The sequence below is a fragment of the Aethalodelphis obliquidens genome, unplaced genomic scaffold, assembly GCF_003676395.1.
Source record: "Aethalodelphis obliquidens isolate GAN/ISIS:26980383/991018 unplaced genomic scaffold, ASM367639v1 scaffold17, whole genome shotgun sequence".
Lineage (NCBI taxonomy): Eukaryota > Metazoa > Chordata > Mammalia > Artiodactyla > Delphinidae > Aethalodelphis > Aethalodelphis obliquidens.
The window spans coordinates 24,238,997-24,256,255 of NW_020837961.1; the positions used below are offsets into that span (position 1 = coordinate 24,238,997).

General features: G+C 40.9%; 1 protein-coding gene across 8 annotated transcripts in view; it reads left to right on the forward strand.

The window, feature by feature from the left end:
* SMAD1 (SMAD family member 1) overlaps positions 1 to 17,259 on the forward strand; it is a 77,243-nt gene that overhangs the window by 56,710 nt on the left and 3,274 nt on the right. For 6 of the 8 annotated variants that reach the window (XM_027117095.1, XM_027117099.1, XM_027117096.1 and 3 more), the window contains exons 3-6: positions 2,103 to 2,360; positions 5,228 to 5,344; positions 8,467 to 8,688; positions 14,939 to 15,195. In XM_027117095.1, the coding sequence (XP_026972896.1) occupies positions 2,103 to 2,360; positions 5,228 to 5,344; positions 8,467 to 8,688; positions 14,939 to 15,195 (854 nt within the window). The remainder of the gene's footprint in view (positions 1 to 2,102; positions 2,361 to 5,227; positions 5,345 to 8,466; positions 8,689 to 14,938; positions 15,196 to 17,259) is intronic. The other 2 variants (XM_027117101.1, XM_027117102.1) reach the window with 2 other exon arrangements.

Sequence of the window (17,259 nt, forward strand, 5' to 3'; positions counted from 1 at the left end):
CCAGTTCTGAAACTCTGTTAGGCAATAAGAGTCTCTGAAACAGGGGCTCCAGTAAGGGGGTGTGGGTGGGAGAGAGGAAGGGAGAGAGAAGAGAGATGGAGAACTGTTTTAAGTTGCTGTCTGGTGCTGTAGTTGGCACGAGGGATTTAGAAGACAGTATTTTCCACCTTTTAAAGGTACGGATCAGAATGGAGGCTGTAGCTAGATGACCGTAAAAGGCAAGCTGGGAAGCGGTAATTCAGGCTGCAACAGTTGAAAGAAAAAGAAAAGTGTTTGATTGCATAGGTAATTTAAAGATATTGCACTATTTCAGAGCATGTATTTATTTTGGAATATAGATTTCTCTTGGTGTTGGGGGAGCCTTTGTGACAGTTGGGAACTTTGTCGACAACAAAGCAAAGTGGTTTACATTTCAAATGACTACTGAAAGGTGGGAGGAATTAGGCCTTCTTTTCCCTTCCCCCCACTTTTTTCCTTCTTGGGTTTTTTTTGGGGGAGGGCGTTGGGTGTTTTGGAGTGTAATTGATTTACAACGTTGGGTTAGTTTCAGGCATACAACAAAGTAATTCTGATATATATATGTATTTATTCTTTTTCCACTATAGGTAGGAATCATGCTTTTGATGACTTGATTTGGACAGATTCCATCACTGTGTGAAAAAGGAAATACATTTATTCTACTAAAAAGATTTGTTTCTAAGGGATCAAATAGTAGGGGAATCAGCAAATCTTATTGCTACAGGATTACGGAGAAATCTACAATACAGCACATGAGAACTTTTAATACCTTCAAAAACTTTTTTTTTTTCTTAAACAATTTTCAGCTCATAAATTAATGATAATCCAAGCATTAAGAGTACTTTTTCCGGTAGAAATGGTATCAGTCATGGATAGATTCCCTGGAAAGCCCTCAAAAATCTACTTAATTCCTAATGCCACTAAATATGGTTTCTTTGGGAAAATGTATTCTGAGGCCTAACTCCCAACAACAATAACAGATTTTAAATCTCCTCTTCCCTCCCATGTAGTTTACCAGATGGGTTGTTTTTCTCCTTCCAGCCAAGGCCACAAGAGCAGTAGGGATTCCAAGGACCTTGATTATGGGGAGGAGCCATCTGGTGACCCTGGCAAGAAGCTGCTAACCCCAGTTAGGGCTCTGGAAGCCAGCCTGCCCTTCCCTTTATCATTGCCTTTGTAGTGGCTTTGCCCCTGGAGGTTTCTGGAGGTTGAGGACCATGCTAATCATTAACTCCTTAGGTTCCTAACATACGGAGCTTTTAGGAACGGCTTAAGTTGTTTTATTTCCTTCTCTCCTGGTGTGTATGTTTTTTGGCCTTTGTACCTTGAGTATTCATTCAGTTAGCAAAATGTGGATTGTATGACCTGTTTCTTCCTTTGCCTATCAGGTAGTGATAAGGATTACTGAGAAGTGGGTAAATACATTAAGATCCTTAGAGGAAAAATGTTCATAAAGTATGACTGCTAGGACACAACATAAAGTCTGTCCCACAGAAAATCACATTTTATCTAATTAACTATTTTCATTGGCATTTGGATTTTATACAGCTCATTGTATTTACCCTCTCAACTTTATTTACTACATTTCCTTTGGTTTAAAGTGAGTTAATGTGTCCATTTAAAGCATTTGTGGTGAATAACTCATAGCATTCAATAAATATTATTAACTCTTAAATGTGAAATCTTATCAGCCAGAGATGTAAACTGGAATTGTCAATGGCGATATATGTTCCTACTTGTGCTTTGGTTTTTAGTGATGAAAAAATTAAGAATAAGGGAACCTTAACATTTTTAACCTAAAAGAATGTATTTTGCAGACTTTCCTTGGGTAGTTTGTCGATGCTGCAGGTCCAGGCATAGGCCATCAGTGATTCTAAGACCGTAGAGTTTACTGCATTTATTCCTGAGTGAAAAATGTCTTTTCATTTGAATGGTGCCTTTCAGTTGGCAGCATGACAGTGTTCGAATAATTTGTTGTTACTTACAGATTAGGTTTCAACTTTATTGTGTTTTATTGTGGCGTTATTAACGATTTTCATCATTCTCATTTTTGTCCCTCTTTTCTTTTCTTTCCCTTTTTCCAGTTCTTCCTCCAGTACTGGTTCCAAGACACAGTGAATATAATCCTCAGCACAGCCTCTTAGCTCAGTTCCGGAACTTAGGACAAAATGAGCCTCACATGCCACTCAACGCCACTTTCCCGGATTCTTTCCAGCAACCCAGCAGCCATCCGTTTCCTCATTCTCCCAATAGCAGTTACCCAAACTCTCCTGGAAGCAGCAGTAGCACCTACCCTCACTCTCCGACCAGCTCAGACCCAGGAAGCCCCTTTCAGATGCCAGGTAGGTTGCAGTGTTCAGTGATGTTCTGTGGTCAGATCAGATTTGACCACAGAACAGTGATGTTCTGTGGTCAAATTGTCATCACAGTGTTAAGGCGAAGCTGGGTTCCCTGGAATGGAGAAAGTTTCCAGCCCTGGTACGTGGCACTGCGCCTCTAGAACTCAGGATGCAACTTTGAATGAAAGGGGACTTCTAGCCAAGTAAGCCAGTGTTTTATTTGTCTGGCACAGATGCTTGAATACATTTTTGATTTTTGAAAGGTTTTAAAACAGCTGCATCCTTCTGGGAGTGGCATAGTTGTTCTAGCCTTTGCGCTTGATAAAAGAACGAGGAAAAAAATAGCATGCTGCACACATTTGCTGTTCCCATGCAAGGAAAAATCCCTGTCGTAAGTGCAGCCTCAGAAAAGATATTTCCTGGGGGATCACACCCCACCACACAACTTAATTAGATTCGTTTAAGTGGTGATGTAATCCCAAGAAACATATACTTTAACAACAAAAGACTTGCATCAGGAGTACTGGAAACCATCTGCTTGTTTAACTTTAACAAAGACAAAAAAACCATTATCCTTCATTTTTAGACTTCTCTGGTGGTGTAATGTTTGTCAAATTAAATGAGTAACTAGGACATTATATTTTTCGAGTTACAGGTTCATAAGCGAGCACCTCAAAAAATGATTAGTGCCCAATTTCTCGCCAGCAGACCTCACAAAGGATACGCCAAGCAAAGATACACTTGACATCTATTAACGTTGCAGGAAGGGAAAATGAGTGGGCGAGCATGTTTAATGTATCACTTGAAATGTTTTTGGGCAGATTTGAATCCGACAGCAGAGCTGGTGCGTCCTCAAAAATTGAAAAGTGGTCCACACTTGATATTCCTATCTTTTATTTATATATTTATTGCTTTTTTACATTTTTAGCCTATTATCTTGCACTTTTTTTTTTTTTTTTGCGGTACGCGGGCCTCTCACTGTTGTGGCCTCTCCCGTTGCGGAGCACAGGCTCTGGACGCGCAGGCTCAGCGGCCATGGCTCACGGGCCCAGCCGCTCCGCGGCATGTGGGATCTTCCCGGACTGGGGCACGAACCGGTGTCCCCTGCATCGGCAGGCGGACTCTCAACCACTGCGCCACCAGGGAAGCCCCTGCACTGTTTGTTTTTCAGTCGAAAATAGTTTAAGATGAGGGTGAGGGATAGACTTGTTTCAAAATCAAACTACTATCATCTGGTAATCTGCTATCCACCACACTCCCTCCTGGACCCGCTGGGTTTGAGGAACAGGTTAGTGGTAAGGAGATTGTTTTGGAAGGCTGTGGAGCAGTGGCAGACCCAGGGTGGGCCCAAGAGTGACAAAACTGAAGATTATTGCTTGAATTTACACCTTGTCCCCAGCTGTCAGGGATTAAGGCACAGGCCAAGTAGAGGAAATATGGAGCAGAGAAAGCTGAAGGGGTGGGAGGAGGACCTTGTGGGGAGAGCAGAGCATCACCCAGAGTATCTGGTGCCTCCCAGGGACGCTGATGCCTTAAGTCGTTGATGAAGTTTTCACCAGCTTGTTTGCAGAAATGGTTTTGGATTTGGTCTCAGAGGAGGCTCTTTGTCTTCATTCCTGGCTGGAAGTAAAGCAGAGGCAGTGTTACAGCTGCAGGGAAGAAGCTGAATTTTAAAAAGCTGGAGAAAGGGTGGAAAATACATCCAGATCAGGTCCCCATAGTCCTGTCTTTGTGCTCTGAGGCCTGGCTTGTTAGCACCTGGACGGTAGAAGTGGCCAGGTTGTGATTCAGCTGGAAAGTCAGTCTGGGAAATCTCTTGAGAAACTCTGAAAGAGTAGTGTTCGCTTTTTCTATTTGATGGTTGCCCTGAGTGGTCTAGAGTACCTGTCCAAGCTATTGGTGGTTCTTTGAGGTGAAGCTTTGTTCCCTGCTCTGTTGTATGTGCTAAGTGGTATGAGGTGAGCTCACCATAGCCCATGAGGAACTTGTTTTTCCATCACAAAGGATTGTTTGTGGGAAATCCTTATTTAAGAAAGCACAAGACTTGTGTTAGTGTTCTTTGTTTCAAAAATCACACTCTTTGCCTCTTATTTGCCAGTTAGCTGTGCGCTTTCCAGGAGAAACATGTATGCAAATTCTGAAATAGAAGATAGTTGGCGACAAACTGATTTCTTTCCTATTATTCTGCTACTAGGGATTTTGAAACTTGTGATTATTATTTTTTTAATATGGGTACAGAAGATTTTTAAAAAATTTTTATTGGGGTATAGTTTATTTACAACATTGTGTTAGTTTCAGGTGTACAGCAAAGTGAATCTGTTACATATATTTAAGTGGGTAGGGAGAAGGTAGTCCCAGCAGATTTCTTGAAGTCATGGGAAATTCACAGTTGGAGTCAGTAAGTTGGCTGTAATGAAACTCAATTGATAAATCCCTAAGAGCCCATAGATTTAATGCAAGAGACCCTGAAGCTCCTTTTCTTAAGAAGTCCTGCGTAGCTTTCGAAGGTATTCCGTCCACCAGGGAAATGATGAAATGCAGAGGCCCTTTTAAAGTGGGTTGGGTGAAAGCATGTTTAAATGCCCTTCTGATTGTTTTAAAATGGCATGATCCTCGGTAGGCAGACAACTTCTAGAACTGGCATACGGTGCTTTCGTCCCACTGAATCTTCACTACAATTGTATAAGATTATTTATTGCATAAGATGGTAGTAATTTTCAAAAAGTGTACACCCAGTCCAGCGCCTGTAGCCTCTAATCTTCCGATGGGGAGGTTGAAATGGCAACTTAATCTCTTAAGAATTTCGGCACCGAAGAGAATATATGTTTTAAGCACGTGTGTTTACCAGAGCTTTTTTCCAAATTTTGTAGCCGATACACCTCCACCTGCTTATCTGCCTCCTGAAGATCCCATAACCCAGGATGGCTCTCAGCCCATGGACACAAATATAATGGCGCCTTCACTGCCCTCAGAAGTCAACAGAGGAGGTAAAATGAATTGCTGCTTATTCCCTTTCAGAGTCTGAAGTTTATCTGTCCAAGTGTTGCTTTCTCTCACAGATTTTTATTAGTCTTTAAAAAGATAGCTATTTGAAAAAGATAAGCACTTATAGTAAGAGAAGCTCAATGGAAAGACTTCTTTGGATTACAGATAAGCCTTTTATATGAAGAACAGGCACACTGATTTAACTAATGAAGGCCTAAATACAATTGTGCAGTCATCTGTTTATAACTTCAATACTCAATACTTTTGAATTGGTGATAAAAGAGTATTTTTATGTGAAAGACAAAGGATGTTGAGGGAGAAAAAAGAACGTAAAACTAGAGTTTTCACTGGTGATTTCCAAAATTTAAAGTTCGTATAACAAGGCTTTCCAAAAGGTTCTTTGGTCGTTGGAATAGATATTCATAAGCCCCATCTATTTTCTAGGCCTCATCTATGTATAGCTGCAGCTGAAACAAACTAATAGCTTTTGTTCCCTTCTTGCTCTATTTGTTTGTTTCTTACCTTGTTACAAGAAGGGGTGGGAGGCGCATGTTTTTCCTTTTCTTACCCTGAGGAGCTGACTTCTTTTCCTCTCTAGTAGAGGGTGGGTCTTTGTGATCCCTGGCAGTGTCTGAGAGGAGGATGCCATCATTCTGCCAGGTCTGCAGAGGCTTAAGCGAGCAGGGAACTCGGGTAAATAAGCGTTGGGAGAATCCCTGAGCATCTGTAAGAAGTCATGACCACACATTGAGTGAAACTGTCCCCAGGTAACCTCCCCTGGAGGAAAGTGCTTCGCTGCCCGGCTCAGCAGCGGCAGAGATGGCTCGTTCAATTTGTATTCATTTAATGCACATTCAAGTTAAAAAGCCATTTCGTTACTAGGTATGTCTTATCTCATTCCTATCACTTTTTCAGTAAAGGTCTGCAGATACCTCAGACCTTGTCAGAGTTGCTGATATCTTTTAACTTCTTAAAAGTTGTGGATGAACTCAAAGAACCTTCCTTCAGTGTGCAGTGTAATAAATTGGAATTTACACCTTTTTAATCTGTAAACATTTCTTATATCTTTTTTATTGGCTGTCTGTCATCTTTTTTATTAGCTCTGTATTTTGATAATCTCTAGAATATACTCTCAAACATAAAATTATGAGTTGAGAAAGATTTTGGTTGGGGAAAATAACTCCTGTCTCACACATCCTTGGAATGTGTATTTGGGGAACAGAATAGCAGGAGAGAATGGGTACAGCACTGTGAAACAGTTATAAGCCTGTGGACCTGCAGCCATGGTGGCTAAGCCCAAAATGTCTGATTTCAAGAAACAGACCTTCAATTTGCTTTAAAATTTTTCCTTTAAATGGCTTAAAATTCTTTCCCCATTAGAATAAGTTTACACTTAATATTTTCATGAGGACCCGCTATTGGCCTTGTGGTTGTTATACTTTGGTGGTTTTCCTGGAGCAGGGGTCAGCAGACTGCAGCCCACGGGCCACTTCAGCCTGCTCCCTGTTTTTGTAAATAAAGCTTTATTGGGACACAGCTGTGTTCATTTATTACATATTATCTGTGGCTGCTTCTGCACAGCTAGGGCACAGTTGAATAGGGGCCATAGAGACCACGTGGCCCCCAAGACCTTTCTGGCCTTTTACAGAAAAAACAATTGTCAGCCTCCAACCTGGATGAATAGTCCTGTGAGCAATCCTGATAGCTGATTCAAGCCCTCTCTTAGACTTCCCTGATGGTCCAGTGGTTAAGACTCCGAGCTTCCAGTGCAGGGGGTGCGCGTTTGATCCGTGGTCGGGGAAGTTCCGCCTGCCGTGCGGCACAGCCGGAAAAAAAAAAAAAGCCTTCTCTTTATGATGTTGCAGTCTTCTTTAAGATTTGGCACCTGTAAATCACTAAAACTTTGCTCTTTGAAATACAGCTTATTGACATGGGATAACACTTAGCAAACAGGGAAGATGGTGTGTGTTTGTGTTCAGCTTACCTGCTTAAGTGTATAAAGCAGTTACTGTATGTGTGGATTTTCTTAATGATCATTTTCCTTATTTTCTTTACCGAATTCTACAGTAAAGCTCATTTTAATATACGTGGAGGTTGATGTGAAGAACGCAGAGGTCGTTCTCCCTTAACAGTTAGAGTTCGTGCTTCCAATGTGGATTTTCTCTCTTTTTTTTTTTTTAAGATTGTACACTCAAGTCTTCATAAACCTCAGATCATTACATATTGGCATACTAGATACATGTGGTTTGTATTCCTGGAATTGCTAAAGCACTGGTATAAGAGGTTTTACTACAGAAGGAACTTATCTTTAGAACTTTTTAGTTGCAAATGTTTAGAAGCATGTTCTGTTTGGAGATTTGTTAGTCTTAAGAGATTTGACTTAACAAGCTGCATCCTGTCAGTAAAGCTGGGTAATTTCCATTGTTGGCCCATTCTGGGAATGGAGAGACAAAACACACCTGCTCTGCATGACTTAAAGGAAATATAAGGAAGTTAGCATGAAATCTGGATGAGAGAGATATGATTCATCCTGTAAGAATGGCCAGCTGGCAGGATTTCTTCCTGAGCTTGAGGACTGGAGCAAAGCTGTAGCTGTGAGAGTTATTGGCAACCGAATGTGAAGTAAGGTAACTTCTTATCAATAATTAGAAACTGATTTTCATTGCTTTGAAAAAGCTTCGGCCTACTGAGGCGTTGTCCAAAGTAATTCCTCTTTGCGCCAGCACCTTTGGCACATTTCCTGTCCTCTATTGTTCTCTCCGCACTTGTTTTTTCACTTGCCACTTGTTGCGTCTCTTTAGATGGTGAGCCAGGGTCAGTGGTGGGGTCATTTCCATTTTGGTGAATTACAGAGTGTTCAGCACATGCTGCTCGTGTGCTTGCTCAGCCAGTGTCTTGGTTATCTGATGGCCACTGGAGAAAATATCTTCCAGTGAAAGGTGAATGTCGCACTTAGCAAGGAGTACCTGCTTCTGAGATCAGAGATGAACTCTATACATCATCATAGCAGTGGCTTCTTCACATCTTCATTCCACGGCCCTGAGCCAACTTCACCACACAAGTTTCAGTTTTTGAGAGCCCAGGGCACTCACCATGGTTGACTCTCAGCTTTTCTTTCTTAAAGATGTTCAAGCAGTTGCTTACGAGGAACCAAAACACTGGTGCTCTATTGTCTACTACGAGCTCAATAATCGTGTGGGCGAAGCTTTCCATGCCTCCTCCACGAGCGTGCTGGTGGATGGCTTCACCGATCCTTCCAACAACAAGAACCGTTTCTGCCTTGGGCTGCTCTCCAACGTCAACCGGAATTCCACTATCGAAAACACTAGGCGACACATCGGGAAAGGTGAGCTTTCACTGGAACCTCTCTCAAATGTTTGTCTGTCATGTCCCTCTTACCCCAGAACTCACCAGTCGTTCCTGGAGTCAATACCAGATGATATACACTTGCCGGTACGGTTTATAAATATTTTTTCAATTTGTATTATCAGGAAGTTCTTCATTTTCCAATCAGCGATTTTTGCGGTCTCCTGACTCATAATAATTATAGCTGGAATAGTGATTTGCTATCTGGGGACACCATTCTATCACGTGTTTTGCCAAAGAATGAAATAGCTGTTAAAAAATTCTTTACAACCTAAAACTAAAAGCAAAAAGCAAATGAAAACAAGTAAACCGAATGTATTTCAAATGAATACCATGACCCACTGGGGAAAAAAAAAAAGAACTAATTCAAAATAACTTATGAATATATAGTATTTGGCTACAGAACCTCAGCCTGAGCCAGGTAAGGTAGAGCGACTGCAAACAAATCCTGAACTCTTTTTAATAGACTTGATTATTTAGTGGCAGTGTGAAGGAGACAGTTATGAAATTTTAAGATGTATTATAATATTAAGCAAATGACTAAATGTGTGGTTGTTGGGGTAAACCTGGGTTTTCACTGTGGAATAGGAAGAGACATACAGGGCTTCCCTGGTGGCGCAGTGTTTGATGCCTGCCGATGCAGGGGACACGGGTTCGTGCGCCGGTCCGGGAAGATCCCACGTGCCGTGGAGCGGCTGGGCCCGTGAGCCACGGCCGCTGAGCCTGCGTGTCCGGAGCCTGTGTTCCGCAACGGGAGAGGCCACAACAGTGAGAGGCCCACGTACCACAAAAAAAAAAAAAAAAAGAAGAGACATACAGTGTGGAGAAGGGTAAAAAATAAACCCTGTGGAGGTATCAGTGTGAGATCGTGATTTTAATAATGTGTACATGCATGTTCATGTACTCCTGTACACGTGTATGTATGCACGTGTATGAAGGCATATGTGGATGTGTCTCTGCATGCATATAGTTTCTGATCTGTCTGCTGAGAGGGCCAAGAGGCAAAGATACCCAGTAGTAATAAGCACATACAGTGCTCAGACCATCATCTCTTAACTCCATGGCTGCTAAGAGGAACCAGGGCTTTTGGAGAAAGGGCTGACTCCAAGGCTGAGACAGGTAGATGCAAGATGAGCCGCAACGTTCTGTTATGTCCGAAAGTAAACAAATACTTATGCACGTGATGGAGGCATTTCCCAGGAGCCAACTTGGAGGGGCTTCCACTGGCCAACTCTGGGGTAGTTCGAGCACCAAAATAATTAAATACAGTAGTGAGTTTTAAACCACTGGAAAGCCATAGTAATTCATAAGTCCATGCCAGTAACAGATAAATAAATGAATGGGGAAGGCTGACTGGTAAATGCAGAGTGAGTTGGTGGAGTTAGAAAGTCCCCATTTTGCAACCATCAGGCAAGAATAGTCAGTGATGCTAAATATAGAGAGAACTTTTTATGAGAATCAGGATATTTTCATGGTCTTTAAGTATCTCCTCCCAGGCTGCCTGTTACTGACATGGGAGAATAAAAATCAGTAACTATTTAGTGGAGAAATTGGACAACATCTTGACTAGGCGATGAGAATTATCATCGCCAGTGAGAGGCAGATGGAGGTCGTGAACCTCCAGCTGTGGTGCTCTGAGGAGGGAGTAACGTCACCTACACAGAAATCCAACTGAGCATGCAGATCTGAATCGAATCTCAGGGTGCCTTCAGACAGACCCCAGACACAAAGGGTGAGAAGGGACTGTATTCTTCCAAAATACTGATGTCGAAAGACAAAGGTGTGAGAATGTTCCACATTAAAACGGCTAAAGAAACATGACAGCTCTATGTAATAATCTGCCCCTGGACGTGATCCTGCAGCAGACAGGGGAAAAGTACTACAAAGAGCATTATTGGGGTCAGCAGACAGAATTAGAATATGAGTGGCAGATAAGATAGAAGTATTACATCAGTGTTAAATGCAGTGGCATTGCTGATTATGCTGTGGCTTGTAAGAGAAGACCCCTATTCTTAGGAAATACACACTTAAGTATGTAGGGGTAAAGGACCATGATGAAATGGTTCAGGAGGAAATTATATATGTATCTTATGTTTATAGATAGAGATATCTATCCACCTAAAACAATCCTGTGTCCGAATGTATACATGTATGTACCTATGTGTGTGTATATGAGGGTGTGTGTGGAAGAATAGAGAGGACAGAGGTACCCATGATGAAGCATATGGAGTGAACTGTCCCAACAGGTGAATCTGGAGAATGGTTGTGTGGGTGTTCTTTGTTCTGTTTTTCTTTGTTGTTTGTTCTATTTCTGTAAGTTTTCAAATTATTTCCAGAGTAAAAGTTTTTTTAAATGACCTACTATGAAATTTAGAACAAATTAAAAGGTTATTCAATAGGTGCTTAAAAGACATTTGAGATGAAGTTTAACATTGAATCCTGGAAACAAAAACAACAACTCTTAAAACAGGAACTGATAGATAATTCCGTAGTATGCTTAAGGAAAAAATATAAGCCTAAACTACACATCTAATGATGAAATGTCAGAACTCAGGTTCACATCGTATGGGTATCTTTTTGTGGTCTGTAAACCCCTGAAATTGTATATAAACACAATTTTGCATGCATTTGGAACAGAGGGACATAGTTTTCATTATATTCTAAAGTTGACCATTACTCCAATGTAGTAAAAAGCCATTGTACTCTGGAACATTCCTATTAACAATTAGGAAGAAAATAAGGATTCTGGGAATGCTGTTATTTCAAATTGTTCCAGATGCCTCGACTCTATTTTTAGAAATTATATATCAGTTTTCTTTAATCTGGCAATAGCCAGTTAGAAAATATAATGGAGAGGAAAATTACATTCTCAGTAGCAGCAGAATGCGTAAATAATCTGAACCAGCAACATATGAGAATTATGTAAAGAAAACCAAATTTCACTGAGAGCGAAAGAAAATTTGAATAATAAATAGGTAGTCTGTGTTCCTTAAAGAAAAGGCTTAATATTGTGAGAACAGTTTAAGGATATTCATTCTTCCTAATTTAGTTCATAGTTTAAACAATCCATGTCAGAATCACAATGTTTTGTTTTTGAAAGTTGGAAGATGTATTCTGCATATTACCCAGAAGGATAAATAAGTGAAAATAGCTAAAATTTTTTAATGGAAGAGTAAAGAAAAAATTCTCAAGGTGACGATTAATGAAAGATTATGAAACTACAATTAAATCGGTGTGTAGAGAGAACAATAGAATAAAGTAAACTCAGACTATACTGTATTTAAAAATTTAATGTATGATAAGTGAAGCATAACAAATTAGTAGAGTCTTCCAGTGGTCCTGCAATAACGAAGTTAGCTTTGGGGGGAGGCTGGGGGTAGAAACCCTGCCCCATTCCACATATGCAAATGGATTAGTGAGTTGAATTATTTTTTAAGGCAAGCTATTGAAAAGCTAGAAGAACATATATTGATCAAGAGTGGCAGAGAGGACTTCCCTGGTGGCGCAGTGGTTGAGAGTCCGCCTGCCGATGCAGGGGACCTGGGTTCGTGCCCCGGTCCGGGAGGATCTCACGTGCTGCGGAGCGGCTGAGTCTGCGTGCCATAACTACTCCGCAGTAATCCCATGCACCGCAATGAAGAGTGGCCCCCGCTCTCTGCAACTGGAGAAAAAGCCCGTGCACCGCAGGGAAGACCCAACACAGACAAAAATTAAATACATTTAAAAAAAAAAAAGGATGAGATAGACTGGAAAATGCTTTAAAAAAAAAAAAAGAGTGGCAGAGATTTTCTAAGCATAAAAAGCAACAGAAAGATTGCAAGAGATTTGTCTACTTAAAGATTTCAAACTTCTGTAGGTTAAAGAAAAACGGTACCGTGAACAAAATTAAAAGACAAAGGACTAACGGGGAAACAAATAAGAAATAAATTATTTATATCTTTCCTATATGCGCAGCTCATTAAAAAAATAATGAAAATACTAGAACCCCAGAGGAATAAATAAGTAAGAAATATGAACAGTAAATCCATAAGAGAAACACAGATGGCTAGTAAACAGAGGAGAGCGTATCAAGGCTCACGTGCAAATTAAAACAATATTGTTTTCCAGCTATAAATTAGGGGAATTTTGTTGTTGTTTTAAACTCAGACTCAGTACTGGCACGGGTGAAGTGAGAAAGGCACTCATCTGCTGCTGGAGAGAGTGTATATTGATACAAGCGCTCCGGCAAAGTGAATCAAGAGCCTTCGATCCAATGACATAACTTCCAGGAATTGCTCCTAATGATATTATCAAAAATTATGCTGAGACATTCATCATGGCATTGTTATCATAGCAGAAAATTAGTATCAACAGAATGGTCCAATGATGGGAGAATCCTTTAAATAAATTGTTGTAGTCATTCAATGGTGGAGATATGTTAAATGTTTGCAAAGAAAGTTTAATGATACTCAAGACCGAATACGACGTGTATTCACAGTTACTGCCTCTGGGCCTCTAAAGGAGTGATAATGTTTTCTGCTTCTTTATATTTGCTTTACTTTCTAAATTTTCTAAAATGAAAATTCCTCATTTTTATAATCAGGAAAAAAGTAGCAAACACACACACACCCTTAAATTGTTTTCTCTACATCAGACAGAAAAATGGGCTTCTGCTCCAGTGGCTATTTAATTGTTACAGCAGTCTTAGCCATTGTGTATACATATCAACACAGCACATAGTATTTTTTTTCATTTTTCTGAAATACTTTAGTTCACTCAAATCATGACAGCCCTGTAGACACAGCCATCAGCTCGACTTGCATTTTTTTCCTTCTTTCTTTCTTTAATATCTTTATGGGAGTATAATCGCTTTCCACTGTTGTATTAGTTTCTGCTGTACAACAAAGTGCATCAGCTATACGTATACATATATCCCCATATCCCCTCTCTCGAGTCTCCCTCCCACCCTCCCTATCCCACCCCTCTAGGTGGTCACAAAGCACTGAGCTGATCTCCCTGTGCCATGCAGCAGCTTCCCACTAGCCATCCATTTTACATTTGGTAGTGTATATATGTCCATGCCACTCTCTCACTTTGTCCCAGCTTCCCTTTCCCCCCACTGTGTCCTCAAGTCCGTTCTCTACGGCTGCGTCTTTTATTCCTGCCCTGCCCCTAGGTTCATCAGTACTACTGTTTTTTTTGGATTCCACATATGAGCACATAATATTTTGGATGAGACAGTAGGTTCTTGCATTGACTAAGCTTTGCCAGAGTTACCTGCAAGGTCCATCACTGAACGCCACATGGGATGTGACTGTTTGCTGGGTGGCCTATAATGGTGTGGGGTTTTGTCAGAGTGGTTTTTTCCCCTTTCATTTTTTTAAAGGCTGGGTAAGATCAATTTCCTACACTCCTGGCACTCTAGGTCTCACAGGAAGAAGTTTGGAGCAGATAATAGTTGAGTGAGATCAGATTCCACACAGTATGAATTACTTTTTCTAGGTTTTTTTCCCCCTGGGCCTTACATCTATTTTTTTTTTTTTTTTTTTTTTTTTTTGCGATACGTGGGCCTCTCACTGCTGTGGCCTCTCCCGTTGCACAGGCTCCGGACACGCAGGCTCAGCGGCCATGGCTCGCGGGCCCAGCCGCTCCGCGGCATGTGGGATCCTCCCGGACCGGGGCACGAACCCGCGTCCTCTGCATCGGCAGGCGGACTGTCAACCACTGCGCCACCAGGGAAGCCCTGGACCTTACATCTTACACTTCTCAGCAGTACTTCCTCCACCTGTGGTTTTCTAGTTCTCTTACTCCTCTCGATCCTCCCTTCCCCTACCCTAAAATTTTTTGAAAAGCTTAGCTGCAAAATAAATACAAGAGAGCTTATGTAACGAATATGCGTAGGATCCCATGATCAAGTTCAGCTTTATTGTGCTATGTTTTTAAAGTGAGAATTTGCTCCCAATTCATGGCCAAATAGGCATTAAGTGCTTTTCAAGATGAAATTGCTGCACTCTGTTACTTATTTTTAAGAGACTTTGTTGTGTTATTTCCTACAACCTTCTAGACATGCATGTTGACATATGGACATTGTATTAACTAATACAGTTAACTAAGATTTTATCAATTGTGCAAGACTTGGAGAATGTCTGTTTATCGAATCAACCATGTAAATTTACATTCTGAAGCTACACAGACGCTTTTCAGCTGTGAAAAGCGATAATGACCACACTCTGTGCTTTGTCTCCCTGCAGGAGTTCATCTTTATTATGTCGGAGGCGAGGTATATGCTGAATGCCTCAGTGACAGTAGTATCTTTGTGCAGAGTCGGAACTGCAACTACCATCATGGATTTCATCCCACTACTGTTTGCAAGATCCCTAGTGGGTGTAGTTTGAAAATTTTTAACAACCAAGAATTTGCTCAGTTACTGGCACAGTCTGTGAACCATGGCTTTGAGACAGTCTATGAGCTCACAAAAATGTGTACTATTCGCATGAGCTTTGTGAAGGTAAGTGAGCTCTGATTCCTCTAGTCAGGGTTTAATGCACTTCCATGTTATATGTAAATCTATATCCTCTTGATATGTGTCCATAGACACCAACTTATTATCTAGACATTTTTAACCTTTAACAAGGATGTCAACTATGAGGAAAGTATCATTGGAATATAGGAGTGTTTGTGTTAAATGTTAGTAGTAGCAGGCTTTAATAACTTTTCCTTATTCAAGTAGCACTATTTTAGCTATTGTAATACTATTAGAATATGTTATTATGTATATATATATAAAGTATATGCTTTAAATGCATGGTTGTCTTATGAGATCAGTTCTTTTTATTTTTATTTTTTTGTTTATTTATTTTTTGGCTGTGCCACGTGGCTTCAGGGATCTTAGTTCCCTGACTAGGGGTTGAACCTTCACCCTTGGCAGTGAAAGCGCAGAGTCCTAACGCCTGGGCCGCCAGGGAATTCCCAGAGATCAGTTCTATAAATGCACCCCTCTTTTTTTTTTAATGCTATGCTTGTTAGTACTTCTAGGACGGAGACACTTGTTACTTTTGTTTCAACAATAAGCAAGTGGTCTTTTTTGTGTGTGAGAGTAAAAGTTCATCACACTGAGATTTATTTTTGATTGGTCAGTTTTTTAGTGGTTCCAGTAAAGCTTGTGATTTTCTGGTTTTTTTTTTTTTCCAAAAAACAATAATTTATTCTCAGGTACATATGGGTGGGCAAGGGATGCACTGATCTAGTATGAGTGCCACTGGGGGTGGCTCTGTCCCATATGTCACTCATCCTTTTTTTTTTTAATATATCTTTATTAGAGTATAACTGCTTTACAATGTTGTGTTAGTTTCTGCTATACAGCACAGTGAATCAGCTGTACGTATACATATAGCCCCACATCCCCTCCCTCTTGCGTCTCCCTCCCACCCTCCTTATCCCGCCCCTCTAGGTGGTCAGAGCACCGAGCTGATCTCCCTGTGCTATGCAGCTGTTTCCCACCAGCTATCCATTTATGTTTGGTAGTGTGTGTATGGCAAAGCTACTCTCTCACTACATCCCAGCCCCCCCTTCCCCCGATTTTCTTATATTCAAGAGTTAATAAGGCCCTTGCCTCAGCGCTAGGATTGTGCTGTGAGGTTCGAGGAGGGTGAAGGTTACAGACATCGCTCACAAGAATTGATCTCTTTTTTGCCTCCTCTTCTGCCTGCCTCTGAGAAATAAGAAGTTTTAAGATGCCATCGAAATGGAAAAAAGAAACTCATATGTCTGATTAAATTTATGAGTCAGAAACTTATTCTAGTGGCTGACTGACTTGGCTCTGAATCCTCAAGACAGATTTTCCTCCTCTGTTACGCTGAGAAACAAAACTAATTATATATTTGGGCGAGGCAATCACCTTTCATATCCTCTCTTCAGAAGCTCACAGAACTTGTTGTTAAACCTGTTCTGTGCTGTATTTATTACAGAGGGTAACTTTGGAACCTTACTTGGTTAATCATCCTTTACGTCAAAGGTATCTTTCCCTGAATATCATTTTTTCCCTACTTCTTTGAGTCACATTAGCAGGTTTTCAGTGTGTTTTCTTGAAACACAATTCAACAGTTTCTTATAGCTGAGTCCAGAACTTTTTAGTACTGAAGGAGGTTTTTTTTTACCTTTTCAAGAGGTTTACGTATATGCTATGTACCTATGAGACTACAAAGAGCTTTCTCATCCATTAGTAATGTGCACTGTTTAATTTTTGACTTAGCATTTTGACTGAAATGAATTTTAAAATGAGGACAGTGAGTTGCCTGCATTGTTTGTGTTTGTTGTTTTTATTGATATGGAGGAAAGAAGACCTCTTGAGAGTCAGGAGATCCAGGTTCTAGTTCTGTGTGTGTGTGATTAAGGACCCGGGATTCCTTCCTGATCCCCACGTTCATTATTTTTAAAATGGGTGGCTGCGGGCTTCCCTGGTGGCGCAGTGGTTGAGAGTCCGCCTGCCAATGTAGGGGACACGGGTTAGTGCCCCGGTCTGGGAAGATCCCACATGCCGCGGAGCAGCTGGGCCCGTGAGCCATGGCCGCTG